This window comes from Aythya ferina, assembly GCF_964211825.1.
Source record: "Aythya ferina genome assembly, chromosome: 1".
NCBI classification, from domain to species: Eukaryota; Metazoa; Chordata; class Aves; order Anseriformes; family Anatidae; genus Aythya; species Aythya ferina.
Window position 1 is genome coordinate 163,727,548 of NC_140296.1, and position 15,400 is coordinate 163,742,947.

The 15,400-nt window shown below is 41.1% G+C and overlaps 1 protein-coding gene across 3 annotated transcripts in view; it reads left to right on the forward strand.

Moving 5' to 3' along the window:
- Positions 1–637: 637 nt before the first annotated feature.
- IFT56 (intraflagellar transport 56) overlaps positions 638–15,400 on the forward strand; it is a 52,019-nt gene continuing 37,256 nt past the window's right edge. For all 3 annotated transcript variants that reach the window (XR_014698600.1, XM_084538084.1, XM_084538085.1), the window contains exons 1-4: positions 638–746; positions 848–985; positions 1,072–1,164; positions 8,583–8,697. Coding sequence is in view for 2 of the 3 variants with exons in the window: in XM_084538084.1 (XP_084394210.1) it covers positions 744–746; positions 848–985; positions 1,072–1,164; positions 8,583–8,697 (349 nt within the window). In the remaining variant the exon portion in view is untranslated. The remainder of the gene's footprint in view (positions 747–847; positions 986–1,071; positions 1,165–8,582; positions 8,698–15,400) is intronic.

Below are 15,400 nucleotides of genomic sequence, written 5' to 3' on the forward strand. Positions count from 1 at the left end.
GGCTGTGCCCTGCATCTGATAGGCACAGTCTGTCTTGTCTTCATATTAAATTCCACTTCTAACTATCTTCTTGTACAAAGGGATTCTCTATTCTGTGTGCATGTGTGTGTATGGAGATTTTAGCGCCGGCAACTGGAATTAGACCACAAGTTGTTAGGGGTCCGTGTGTCCGGCATGCCAGCACCTGGAGACACTGAATGCATGCATATTGTGTAGGGGTGTCTGTCCATGTGTATTCACTAGTAAACATGGAGATGGTCTAACTGGCAAGGAGAACAAACGACCTGAGAGCCAAGTAGAGGAGTAGAGACCAGATACTAGAGAGGGTCTGCAAGATGATTATTGAAAGCACGAGGACCTCCAAGCCAAGCACTGGGGTGCCCATGAGGTGTGGGGGACAACCAGAAGACTCATTTACATGACCGTGCCTCTGTGCATGAGGCAACCGCAGCCCAGAGGATCAAACAGCCAGCTCCTCCGGGCCTGCGGCGGGCGAGGCGGCTCCCTAGGCTGCCCCTCTTTTACCGGGGAGCCCCGGCGAGGGACCGGCCCCCCTCTGGCAGTGCCTCACCCGCACCCGCGGCGGCGGAACTGAGGGGGACGGCGTCCGCCTCCAGCCGGCGCCCGTTCGCCGGCCGCGCTCGGGCCTGCGCCTCCTTCCGCCCCGCCGTTACCGCGGCAACGGCAGCGGCAACGGCAACGGCGGCGGAGCGGGGAACGGGGAGCGCGGGCCCGGCGGCAGGATGGTGAGAGACGGGGCGGGCGGGCGGGCGGGGACGGGGGGGCGCCGGGAGGGGGGGGTCCCCCCGGCCCTCCCTGACCCGGGTCCGCTCCGCTCTCCGCCCAGATGCTCTCCCGGGCCAAGCCGGCCGTGGGGAGCGCCCCGGCGGCGGGAGACCGGCGGAGGAAGAAGGGGAAGAAGGTGCCGCAGCTGGAAGAGCTCTTGGCCCTCCGGGACTTCACCGGCGCCATCGCCTTGCTGGAGGTGACGGGTCTCGGTCGGGGAGGGTGAGAGCAGCCCCCCGGGGGCCCGGGCAAAGCGCTCACGTTCTTTCTTCTTCCTCTCCCAAGTTTAAACGGCACGTGGGGGAGCAGGAGGAGGACACCGACCTGTGGATCGGGTACTCTGCCTTCCATCTGGGCGACTACAAGAGAGCGCTGGAGGTAAGGGGAGGAGAGCTTGCTCCCCGAATAGGGAGTGGGGAACCTGGGCTGCGGGGATGACAGCAGGAGGATGTCCTGCACGGGGAACGGTCCTGCCAGCCAGTTAAATCACAGACGTGTGGTAGGGAAGCAGTTTGGATTGGAAAAAGGTATTTGCCCATGAAAATAGACCTCGTGTAGTTATTTACTCTTATTTAATACTAGGCTCAGTAACCTAATTTGTCCCTTCTAATGTCATAGTTCATGTCCTCAATTTTCAATAAACTTTTTGCAATTAACTTTACACGATTTTGTTTTCAGGTTTAATTATGCCTTTGTCTTCATTGTGTACGTTATCTGTAATATACATAATTTTTTAATTGTCTGTAGAGGTTGATGTCTCTGGCTATTTGATGTACTTGATTGTTCTTCCGCATGTTTTCTTATATGAGACATATATATTTAATGGAATAAGACATTCTTATTCTCCAAAAGTTTTAAGTTACAAAGAGACATGTTGATTATTCAGACATGCATAAAATACCAATATTTGCACCATACAGTGTTGTTGTGTTACTTCTCGTGCATGAATCCATGTGTAATTCTTTCTCTTTCGTGTTGATTTCTGTCTCCAATGAAGCTCAGTTTGTTGGCAGTCAGTTTATTGTCAATGTCGCTGGAATCCTTTCCACAGTTGTGCCAGCATATTTCTCTACAGAAGTGTTAACAGATTTTGTTGCCTACTGTGCTTTGTAGCTTTGAGGGCTGGAATCAGTGTGCACCCCAGCACAGAGAGCGTTGTGGGGACTTGTGTGGTGGTACCCATAAGGCTGCATATAAGCTAGTGAACATTCAGAAACAACCCAGTCTGCCTGAGTGGTGGTTGTCTCATTGCTGCATTCCTACAGGTGTGAATTTCTGCACCCATACGAGGCTGTATTGCACTCTTTTAGTCCTATTTGTTTCGACCAATGTTAATTGGTGGAGATCTCCATTACAATTTGCTGTAAAGGTGTAACTATACTCTGAGAAAATATTTAACAGTCTTTTAACTTGCCTTCCCTGGGAGAAGTGTTAAAAACAGATGATTATTTGAAGTATTAACAAAACAATATAACCATGGTGAAATAGATTAAAAGACGAAATATCGTAATTGTTCTATAGATAACATTAGATGTTTAACTATAGTTAAACGTGATCACATGCACAAGATTAATGTGCAAGGCAGAAATGGAATTCTTATAGCTTCCAAGTTCACAATGCACTTTCCCCTTACTTTAAAAATTAAAAAGGAAACGTCTATTGGGAGAAGTTAGAACTGTTCAGTGTAATTAAACTGATGGTATACATAGTATATAGAATGTATAGCAATAGTGTAGAACATAACATTAACTTAATATTCACGTTTAGAGTTGTCATTTAAAGATTTTGAATATAACAATCAGTGGCTTTACTTAATTTATATCTAAATGTTAGGGTGTTAATAGGGAGTGGAAGTTTAAAAAGAGGAAAAAATGTTTGCATACAAAGAATAGTTGGAATTTCTTCGAAATAAATTCTGCTCTTTGGAATACCTAGTAGGTGCTTATATAGCCAGAGCAGATTTTAAATGCTTCCTTCAATGAAAGAATAACAGTGTCATTTTTGTAGAAATTACATTGTCTGTGGTGTTTGATTCACCACTAGGTGATGCTATTGCTTCAAGCTTTTAAAAACTACACTCTGCTCTATTTTTCCATCTTCCCATCCTAGTAGGGGGAAAAAAAAGCCAACCATAAACCATGCATACAAACCTTTTTTAAGTGAGAGATCACAAGGCCTATCTTTTCTCCTTTATGATTGATTTTGGCACAGTGACAAATGCTAATATCTTTGTCACTTTGGTGTCATGTGGGAAATGAGCTTGTGTATCTCAGTCTAGTTTCTTTTGGGACTGAACATTGTGTTTGCAATTCCCAATGTTGTAGTGATCAAGGGAAAGAGTGTTGACTGTGGAGGCTGAATTCCCTTTCAGTTATCAGCTTCAAGGCTGCAGTGCAATGCTGTAGGCATTGGTGTATTCTCAAGGACAAATTCCTTGATTATCTGAACTCCTGGAGCATTCTGGAGTGCGCTGGGACCACAGTAAATGAGTCTGGAGAATTCTGAAGAATTTTCTAATCCTCATAGTTACATTACACACAGACCAAATGATTCACAATCCCAAATGCCTGCAAGTGACAACGTACATAGCCTGTGTCACTATAGTCCTAGTCCATAGTTTATATTCTTTATACCTGATGAGGCTCTTCAGAAATTCAGCTACTCAATATTCCTTTTATTTGTATTGATGCTTTCACGTGAGCTAGGCATGCTGGTTGCATGGCAACTTATGGAGAGGTTTGGGAATTGGGCTGAGGTGGCCTCTGTCACCTACTGGGAGAGGTGGGGAAAAAAGTGAAAAACAGACAGACCTGCAACCCCAAGAATACCTTCAGGGAGAATGGCAGCAATATTGAAAATGGCAGCACATTCAAATGTGGTTCTTTTCCTATCGTAGGCACACCAACTGTCAGTTTCTAGGCTGAACTCTAACTTCAGCCTGACTAACGTCACACTCCCCCATGTTAGCAGGTAGAAGCCTTTCTCAAAGGGTATACCACCAACACTTGTCTGGTGGGATCATCACTATTACTGTGCACCTGTTTACAAGTGACCCTGCACTGGACCCTTCTACCATTCACGGTGGCAGTTCCTCGCTGGGGACAGTCAGCTTCCTTCATACTCACAAACTGATTTTTTACTAACGGGGGGTGGCTAGAGACTTCTTGGCGTTATATGGCAACCAGGACCCCCCCTAGTCAATGAGAGGATCTAATTAGTTTTGTGGAGTCTTCCATCTCTTCTGTTCCTAATAGGGGAACCCCCCCATCTGTCTTTCTCACATGACTTGTTCGTAGCACTTATCCAGTGTCACCTGAGGACCAGCCAGAATCAGAACATCAGTCTGAATCCATTTCAGGGCTGCCTGTTATAAATTGAAGCATCCAGGACCTAAGAAAGGGAGCTGCTAGATATGGTAATGCTTAGCCATTTCAGCCCGTCAGCTGCATGTGAGAGCAGAGCCTTCAATGCATTGTGAGATTTTGGCAGAAACAAACTACAGCAAGGGATTCAGGCAGGCTTTCCTATTGACTGCCTCCCTTCCAGCAGAGAATCAGGAGCTGCTCCACCTCTTTGCTTGGACAGGACCTCCTAGCTAACCTGACTTGACTCCGGATTGTTTCAGTCAAATAATGAAGCATGACAGGAACAGGAGTATAATAGGGTAATGGTTCACGCATGAGCAATATCTGGTTTTACTTGAGTGTTTCTGCTGGGACTATGAGAATACATGAACATGCATGCAATGTTCCTGGCAGCTGGAACTAGAAAGTGAAGGATGGATTTTTGGCTCTGGGAAGTTCTCTAGGCTTCTCTGTCATTACTATAATCAGGAAACAAGTATCTCCACACCTCCTTTGAGCACTTTTGAGGCAACTATAAGAGGCCCCTGTGTGTGAGCCTATTGAATAGCTCTTAGGACCAGCATTTATGAGCTTGGAGAATCCTGACCAGCAATGAGGCCAGCACAGTTCTGCTCTGCACCCTCAACATTGCCAGTAGGTGTCTGTAGTCATAGGCAATCTACCTGGCAGCCAGCTTCTTTAGAAAGGTACATTTGTCCCCTGCTAGGGGAGAGAGGTGGAAGGGAGTGGGGAACAAAAAAGCAAGAAGCTGTTATGGCCCTAGTTGGCAAAAATATGTCACAGGTTGACTGTTGGGAAGGCTGTTTGAGTGTGTTGGTTGGTTGGTGGTGTGTTGTTTTTTTCTTGGCAAGGCAGATGAAAAGCTCCTGTGAAGTAGTTGTTGAGAGAATGTAACATTGAATGCCTTTTGTTGAGGGAAGGGGCAACAGCACATAGTCTAGGCTCATAGCCTAGAAGTACAGGGTAGAGAAGACTAATGGTCCTCATTTTTATTTATTGTGTTTCCATAGATTGACATTGGTACTGCTATAGCACTTTATTTATTGCTTGCCTTGACAGGCAAAGCCAGAAGATGACTTGTGTTTATGCATTTTGTCTTTTCTAATTAATCTCCCTGAAGCCATAGCCAAAAGAGACCTTTGGGTGCATTTAATCAGAATGGATTTTGAAAGATTCCAGATGGTCCCAATAAAGAGCAGGCGCCTGTCTCTGAGAGCTCTGTGACAGGCCTGTGTCAAGACTGAGCTGATCTCAGTAGGAAAGGCAGGCCTGTGTGTAAATGTTTGTTTGGTTTGTTTTTTGATCAATTAATTTATTGATTTATTTCAAAGTCTTCCTGAAGGACAGCTAGTCCCTGAGGACTAGGAAGACTGGGCTAGCATTCAAGGGCACACCTTACCAATAGCTTCTCTGTTTGGAAGTGCAGTTTGCTTTCACTTGGCAACAGAAAAAAATCTTTATGCTTGCACACTCTAAGCTTCATTGTTTTCAGCGTATGTCTGTTCTTGGAATTCTCTGCCCTTTGGGCATAGCTTATTTTCTGTAGTGATTTATATATATAAAATATGTGTCTTTGCCCCAGGGGAAGAAGACTTCCTCCCATAATGGCACAATCTGGTAGACTCTGACTTGGAAGGGGGAAATCCCAATTCATATGTTTGGAGGAAGAATACGGAGTCAGCAATGGGGTGTGTTGCTGGGAGGGATGAGAGGCTTATGCTGGTTGGGAATTATGGGGATTGCATTCTTTAAGCAGGTCTTGTGAGAACCTTGAATGACCTGGCCTGCTTTTGCCTTGTTGGACATGACTGGATGGAGAGTGGGAGCACCAGCAGGAGGCACTTTCACTGGGCTGGTCCTTCCTAGTAATTTAACAGAAGCCTGACAGAGGAAAAAATAGCATCAAGGGATCTCCTTGGTTGTGTTTTTCGTACCTATTGTTATGCAGAGCAAAGATGTTTATATTTAGGAATGTCACTGGTAGCTGCAGTGATTTCTTGCTTCATTAAAAAAGTAGATTGAAAGATTTATCACTTAGTTTTTACTTTTTTTTTTTTTTTCTCCACAAACAACAAGAAATGAAGCAATTTATGTAGCAGTATTAAGGGATATATAATGAACATGGATGTGTAAGAAACATCAGAATATGGTATCCAGTGGCTTTCGATAGCTCTTGGCTGTAAATCTTCATATGAGAAAAGGTGAGGTTAGGCACACTTTAGTATATTTGCTCTAATTACAATTTTATGCATAAGGAAGTATTGAATGTGCCCAGTACTGACTTCAGTAGTCTCCAAACATTTCTGTTTGTGCACCTCTATCAGTAAAAAATTTTTGAGCACAAAAATTTTGAGCACATATACAACATAACTGTTGTATATGTGTATTTATTATAAACTATATAAATGTACTAATGTACTATCAATACTAGCATTATTGATATGTACAGTACTACCATATTATGTAATTATAAAACATACACAAAAATAGAAATTAAAAAGATATAAATATGAACTAAACACTATTTTGGAAATACTCATTTTATTTGTTAATGATACAAAATATTTTCTTCCCACACCTCATTGGGTTATCTTTCATGCACCCTCACTTTGAAGATCACTTTTTAAATCTATATTGAGACACTACTTACAGATTTATAATAGGATATTTGACACTTGCTTCAGTAAGTATTCACAGAGATTTCCTGGGTGTTTTTGACTCCTCCTCTGACTGAAGGAGGAGTTAGGAAAGCATCAGAAAAGAGGGAGGAAAGGTTGGTTATGTTGATGGCATTGTAACTGTTACAACATTGACAAAATTCATGCTCCTGCAGTGAAGACTTATAATGTTGCTTGTCCCCATTGTCTGTTCCATCTCTCTAAACAAAAGAGGGCTGCTGAACATATCTTAGATTAAAATGTAATAGTTGTAAGAAGGACAATGAATTTAGGAATAAATTGGTTGATCTGAATAATCTAATTATATAGAATTATTTAGGTTGGAAAAGACCTCTAAGATCACCTAGTCCAACCTTTAACGTAGCACTGCCAAGTCCACCATTAAACCATGTCCCTAAGCTCCACATCTACACATTTTTTGAAGGCCTCCCCGGTTGGTGACTCTACTTCCTTGGGTAGCCTATTCCAATATTTCACAAACCTTTCAGTGAATTTTTTTTTCCTAATATCCGACCTCAACCTCCCCTGGCACAACTTAAGGTAGTTTCCTCTTGTCTTACCACTTGGTGTCTGGGAGAAGACACCGATCACCACCTCATTATAGCTTCTCTTAAGGTAATTGTAGAGCCTGATAAAATCTCCCCGAGCCTCCTTTCTCCATCTGAAACAACCCCTGCTCCTTCAGTTGCTCTTCATAAGACTTGTTTTCTAGACCCCTCACCAGCTTCATTGCCCTTCTGTGGACATACTCCAGCACCTCTATGGCCTTCTTGTAGTGAAGAGCCTAAAACTGAACATGGTATTTGAGGTGAGGCCTCACGAGAGCTGAGTACAGAGGGACAATCACTTCCCTAGTCCTGCTGGCCATAATATTCCTGATACAAGCCAGGTTGCTTGCTGTTGGCCCTCCTGGCCACCTGAGCACGCTGCTGGCTCCTATTCAGCTGGCTATCAACCGATACCCCCAGGTCCCTTTCCACCACACAGCTTTCCAGCCACTCATCTCCCAACCTGTAGCTCTGCTTGGGGTTGTTGTTCCCCAAGTGCAAGGCCTGACACTTAGCCTTGCTGAACCTCATACAGTTGGCCTCAGCCTATCCAGATCCTTCTGCAGCACCCTTCTACCCTTGAGCAGGTCAACACTCGCACACATCTTGTTGACCACAAAGTTACTGAGGGTGCACTCAATCCCCTTGCCCAGATTATTGATAAAGATTTTGAAGAGAACTGGCACCAGTACTGAGTCCTGGGGTACACCACTGTTGACTGGCCTCCAACTGGATTTAACCCCATTCACCACAACTCTTTGGGCCCAGCCACCCAGCCAATTTTTAACCCAATAAAGCATACACCCATACAAGATTTGAGCAACCAGCTTATTCAGGAGAATGCTGTGGGAAACGGTGTCAAAAGCCTTACTGAAGTCTAGGTAGACCATATCACAGCCTTTCCCTCATCCAGTGAGCACATCACTGTGTTGTAGATGGAGATCAGGTTCATAAAGCAGGACCTGCCTTTCATAAACCCGTGCTGACTGGGACTGATCACCTGTTGCCCTGTAGGTGCTGTGTGATGGCACTCTAGGTAATCTGCTCCGCGAGCTTCCCCAGCACCAACATCAGACTGATATACTGTTAAATATATGTTGTTAAAAATTAAATACATTGTTAAATGATGGAAGAAAAAATGATATTTAATACACACCTATGCTTTTAAACAATTAAAAACACATCATCCCCCCCTTCTGTTACAGGAATATGAAGCCTTGACCAAAAAAACAGATTGCAATCCTGATGTTTGGGTAAACCTGGCATGTACCTACTTTTTCCTGGGGATGTATACACAAGCTGAACAAGCAGCCTTGAAAGGTGAGATGTATGTCTCTGATGGAAAGAACTATTTGTTGACTTGAACACTTAAAAATGTTTTCCAGAGAAAGTATCTGGTGCTTTTTTTCAGAGGAATAAAGGATACTTTTGAGCTGTGTTTTTTGTTGTTGTTTTTTTCCATTCAACATGAGAGTTTTAATGCAGTTTGCTCCCTAAAAATAGCTTGGGCAGGTGGAGCAGCTGGAACTGAAAGAAGCATCTGGAAAGTAAGTTCTCTGATTAATTTCTAAATACAAAACCCAGCATATGCTGACCAGCAGCAAAAAGTTACTCTTCTTTTGACTGATTCCATGTCTCTGAGCCAGTGCAGATGAAGCTAATTAGGATAGTGATACTATCAAAAAATAAGCATATGAGAGAATTCAGCATTCTCTTTTATGTGGACAAGAATTCTGTTTACGCAGTTTGAGTGACTTAGTAGGTGGTCTTACTGCCTTGTAAGTTAGATATTACGGATCTGATTCTTCAAGACGTGGAGTTTGCTGCAGTCGCATTATTACGGTTCCACTCCAATCTGAACATGCATGGGATCATTGAAAAAAGAGAAATGGAAATTAAATTCCAAGGCAATTTTTACTGCCTAAAAATGTTTCTGCAGTTTAATTTTGTTACCCATCACTTTCCATTTATCTTAGTGATTTATATTGTTTCCCATTACCATTGTATCTCAGTGCTTTCTAAGTTGAATTAATAGTGATGTTCTCAGTCAGCTTCTGACTCTTGCCTTTTTAGGATAAGATTCTCAATGAGTCTTTCGTTTTCTTTTTTGTTTCTTTCTTTAGTTTTCTAGTTTTTCTTGGGCTTTTAGTTTTTCTTGGGCTGAAAATAGTGAGAAAAGTGTATTTTCTGCTACTGTGGAGGAGCCCCTCCAAAGAGGACAGTTTTATGGCATTTTTAAGAAATAGTTAGATTCTGGTATCATTAAAGTCCTCTGAAAGAACATTCTGACCTTGATTCCCACAACTGAAAATGTTTTGTTTCCAAAAGTAAAGTTTCCTGCAGGGCTTTGTGTTCTGTGTTGTTGATTTGTGATCTGTATTGTTCAAGAAGTGATCTGTGTTGTTCAAGAAGTGTGTAAAATTCTAGTATTCACAGGTAATAATTTTGTCTTTAAAGTACCACAAGCTTGAGGTTTGGGAGATTACAATCTAGGATTTGAACTAAAAATAACTGGACAATAGATCCTGAGGTTCACTATACCTAAACGATGGAGAAAGCAAGTGGCTGTGTCCAGTACCAGTTGGAGCCTGCTCATTGTCATCAGCTTCACATAGTGCGAATTACAGTAATCCATTCTAGAGATGACAGATGCACAGCTGGGCATGCATCTTTATTAGCTGTGAGCTGGAAGTGAGGAAGGTTAATGTTTCCCTGCCCCTCAGATCAGTTTAGCAGCATGGCGAGTGGTAAGGTACATGGTGCGGTTAGTGATACTCTTAACCACTAACAGAAAAGGGCAGGAATATTAAGAAAGGAGTGCATGACACAGGGAAAGTAGCTGCAGGAGGGAACAGAAAATAGCTTAGTGCTAACACTGGCAATGTCAGTTCCTGATTTTTATGTAATTGTTTAAGTAGGGTAGCATGCCTGTTCTTGTAGTGAGATGCTAAGCCTTTCTCTTGAGTACTGTAATACTGATGCTTCCTGGCTACTTAAGCTTGGTGGGGAGGCAGTCCCAGCTGAAGATTTGTAATACTTGGAAGCTTTCAATGGCGAAAAGACAAGTGTTGTATATTCCCCTTTTTTCACTCCTGTCACTTTACGCTTTCCAACATTGTGGTTGAATCATTTTATTTTCACTCAAGATATATCGTCTTTCAGTGCTTTTAGGATTTTTCAGTTGCATCAGTGATGATTGTTAACAGCTAAAGCCATGGTATCTTGTGATTCCTTGTGTTGTTTTGCAAAGATCCAGAAGAAGCAAAATATTTTCTTGGGTAGTGGACACAACAGGTGATATCTCTAGAATATCGTTTATCCAGTACTGCCTTTAACACTGCCATCTGAATGACAGATATCATTTGTGTTGGGCTGCTTACCATTGCTGTTTCAGGATTATTGGACCTGAATTTGTGCATACTATTTGCTGTTTATTGATGCAGTTGACATGTGAAGCCCCTGAAAGTGGCACGGTGCTAAAATAAATGAGGGAGAAATAATTTATTTTCAATTATAGTTCTGGATTTCTACAGTGTTGAAGTCTGCATGAAAGGGAACATAAATGTCAACTAGCTTTCTGGAATAGTTTTTCCACATAAAAATATAACTATCTAGAAATCAAATAGAAGTTCCTTCTTGCCACGTACTTTTGCTGCTGCTTAAGAAAATTGTTTGCTGTCTGAGGAAAAATATGCAGGACGTTTAAAAATTAGGAAATTAGGGTGAAAAGCCATGAGGTAATTATTGTATTTCACACAAGATAGATAGTTTGCATTCTCTTGTGGAGTGAGGTTTTGTGTTTACTTTATACTAAATGTGAAGTGTTCTCTCAGCTTGTCATTACTTAATTAAATCTTCTTGGTACGTTCTCTCAGGAAAGAATAAATGTGTATATCAAAAGTCATATGAACCAGAATTGCTCCAAATATAACTTAAGAAGTATAACAAAAAGTCAGTAAAGAAGAATCCTTCTTTGAAGGTTTTTCATTATAGTTGTACTTCATCTCCTCTAGGCTTTCTTCCAAATTCCAATATTTCTAGCTTCTTCTTTTTCCCTGCTGTCCCTTTACATTATGGTTACTAATATTCCTGGTTTTGTGATGAAGGCAGAGTTACTTCAAGTCAGCTACTGTTGTTTTGTAGTCGTCCTGTAGCCAAGTTGCCAAGTGATGCTTTGTTTATTCCTTCTGCATCTGTGCTGTCATGCGTGGGTTGAACAAATGTTTTCCTTAGTGTGTGTGAGCCCATCCAGGCTTGGGAGAATGAGGCTGAAAGTCTTCATCTTGGCTTAATAAATAATAATTAATTGTTATTTTTTCATTATAAAACAAAATAGTTTTATGTGGCATTCCCAGGCCATGTGCCTTCAAGAAATAAATGACAAGGACCAGGAACTCAGCCTGGCACATTTGCCCAGAGAGCCTGGCAACCTAATCCTAGTATTTAAAAGCCTGTACTGTGCTCTCAGAAGCCATTGGCTAGCACTGCATTAAGAAAAATACAAGAACCAACAGTGTTCTGTTAAACCACAAAATATATGCCAGCAAATGTGATTTGCACATAAGTGGAGCTGCAGTTAAATCTGTTATGAAAAACAGTCTTTTTAGGATAAGCATGGAATTTTACAATTAAATTTAAGATTCATGCACAGACAGGGTTGTGTTGCTTAACCAGTCATGAGAGCTTTCTTTTTGTTGTTGTTGTGTTTTTTTTTTTTCTTTGTTTTTCCCTCCTTCTATTTTTTGATGGCAAAACTTTATAATTACTTTGCTTCTTCACAACTCTGTGTGTGTCAGCTCAGAATGTGGTTCAACTGAACAGTGAAACTTCTCCTTTCAGTCTCTACTGGAAGGAGCAGTATTGCACAAAAGCAGAACAGAGATGGGTTAGTAAGAACAGTGGCATTTTCCAAACCCATTTTGCTTATGCATGCACTAATGCTTGCCAGGTGTCAGATAGTTGTCACCAGTGAAAATGTACAGTTACAAGAGGGCATGGAAAAACTGCTGTGTTTTCTTTTTCTGTAGGCTGCATGTTCACCTATGTGCAAAATTATCTGCTTTCTGCTAGTATTGTATTTCCTGAGAACAGTAGTTCATTTTCATTGCATTTTAGCTGTATTTTTTGAAACAGCAGAGTTTGATATGTGGAACTTTCAAATTGCACAAGTGAAAATATCAGAAAACAGATATTTTAACTTTAAAAACTACTAATCTTATTTATTTTTTTTTGTTTTGCTTTCTAACACATAGTGGAATCTACTGAATGAATAATTTATTGTTTTTGTTTCAGTTATCTTCAAGTTACTCTGTTTGGGCACAACTGAGATGAAATGTGTATGTATTGCAAGTAACTGAGAATAGTTGAACTGACTTTTAAGTTTGAGAGAAAATAAAAATATTTTGGGAATGGGAAAATTTCAGAGAATTTCCTCTGCAGATTTCATGCAAGAAAATTTTGAACAGTTGAGCTATTCAAATATGTGAAAGTGTGAGCTTCGCTGTTGGACCGTGTTTTTTCCTCACATTTTTCCCTTACCCTTGCAATTTCCCTCCACCAACAAGACTGTGGTTCTGAGGCACAGAGAGTTTCATTCAGATGCTGTGTTCAGGTGAGCAAGGCATTCTTGCTGAGGAACAGTGGAAACAGGGTTTTCTCTGGTTTATACTTTCTGTGTTATCTGGGTGGAACTTTCTCAGAACTGTTCCATTCCTACCCACTCCCAGCTCTGTATGTTTAGGATGAGTTCAACACTTGTTAGCATGTGACGTGCTTCTGTAGAGTATGTGTAGGCATTATGCTTGCTAGATGGGTTTTGTTAGTGCTGAATGCGTGACCAACATTGCCTTACACCTTTACAAGAGGGCACAAATGCCAGATTGTTCTTGACCATGTTCATCTTCCTCTTACTGCCTGTGGTAGTAACATGGAACCCACCAAGAGTCTGAGCTGACATTTCTGGAGAGTTTCACTTTTGTTTAAGAGTTAGTGAAGAAAAATGCCTTCACACTTATTGTGGTTGCTTATTATATTTTAACAAGTACTTCAAGTAGGTGTCCGTTCAATGTCAGCACATAAAAGACAGGCGAAGACTTTTAAGATCCACATCAACTATGACTTTAGTGCCTTAAACATCAGCACAGATCACAACAAAAAATCTAGCATAGAAATATTGGTGTGTTGTTAAACTAGAGAACCTGTCCAGCTCCTGCATGATGTCTTCAGGACGAGGCCAATACTAGACACTGGAGCAGGGTCCAGTTTATTGCACTGCAGCATTGTCATTGTATTTGTTACGATCCTTAGATTGCTCAATGCTGAGTTAAACAGTCTCCTTCTTGAAAAAGTAGGATAGCAAAAGATGTTTGTGCTTCTTTGTGGCATTGATAGGTTGGTGACAATGAAATTTGATAGCAGCAAGTAGTAATAAAAGAACAAGCCTACTGTTCCTCAAAAAATCATCACCTCTGATGAGGCAGTTTTATCATTTCCTTCCCTTCTCCAGTGGTTGACAACAGCTATATCCGATACTTAGTACCAAAGTCTACCTGAAAATTAACGTGACCTTGTATATATGTCTCTCTGTCTTCCTCAAGAAATGCATTTGGCACTGAGAGAAAAGAAACTACTGATATTTAATGTTTCCATGGTTCTGCTTACTATATCAACAGGACTTCAACAGGACTACATTTTTTGGTTTATGCACCTCTTCTTACTTGGCTGGTATCAAGTAAAAGTTTCTTATTTTAAAGAATATCAAATGGATTGCATCATGGGATTTACAAAATAGGAGTTTTCATCCTCCTCCATATGCGCATGCACGCCACCAGAACTCTGTTTTTATCTTTTGCCTGTTTTTAGGTATAGGATTACCTGGAGTAACTCTAGTTTTTGCCAAGAAGTAAATAATAATTTTAATGTCAGATCAAATGCCAGAATCAAGAGGGCAGCACTACAGTCACTGGTTGACCAGTGAAACAAGAATTCCTCGGATTCTTGAGGCAATGTCACTTGCAAGTCCCTTGGAGTGGAATTAATGCTAAGACCTGTTCAGAAAAAGAAACAAAACCTACTCAAAAAAAAAAAAAAAAAAAAAAAAAAAAGTTGTTGTCTGTACTGTTTGCACTGTGATTATACAATATGTTATTTTCAGTGTAAATTCCCCAGTCTGTCCTGCTTGTACTTTTGGAGTCTTTGATGACCGAATGTTTTGAGTTGTAAAAAGCAGATATGATTGGTTTAAGTTTCACACAAAAGCACATGTGGGGTCCATGTGCAACCCTCTGAAACTTTGGTACTGAAACCTGTGAATTAATGCTGAGGCACATGGGGAGTTGCTGTGGTATCACTGCTGCCAACATTTTGGAGAACTTGCATTTAAATTAAGGTACTCTAACCTTCAAACTCAATGGACAAAATCATTTCTGGAATGTACTATGATGTCAATTATAATATTACTGCAGCTTACACAATATTGATTATAGATCAGAAAAACTTTCCATTCCTCAATAATTAGGCTAATGAGAATTCCCACATATATCGTAGATTGAAGACCATTTAGCTTCGTAACTACTTGATGCTCTATTAGTAATACTTTGCAAGACGTTTCGGCTTTGTGAGAACTCTCATACAACCTTTTCCTTTTGGTACTCCTCTGTTCTAGCAGTTCTTTAAAGGCAAAATTGACTGTCATCTTTTTCTAGAATAGTTGGTACAGAGGAACACATTTTAATAAAACAGCTTGGAAAGGAGGAGAGGGAAGAAACAATTTCTGTGTCGAGCAGAAGTAGGTAGAGAACCTTACAGTGATGAGAACAGCCTGATTTTTATTTGGCGTTATTCACTGGGTTACAGAGTTTCCTCATTATGTGGAGAACAAGTAAGTCTGGAAATCCCTCTCTAAACTGCTTTTCAAAAAATCTAATTTATTACCAGAAATTTCCATCTTTGAGAGGGAAGAGAAAGAGGTTTTGGTGGTTTGAGCCCTCTTTCATGGTTTAGGATGTCAGAAGAATTATAGCCT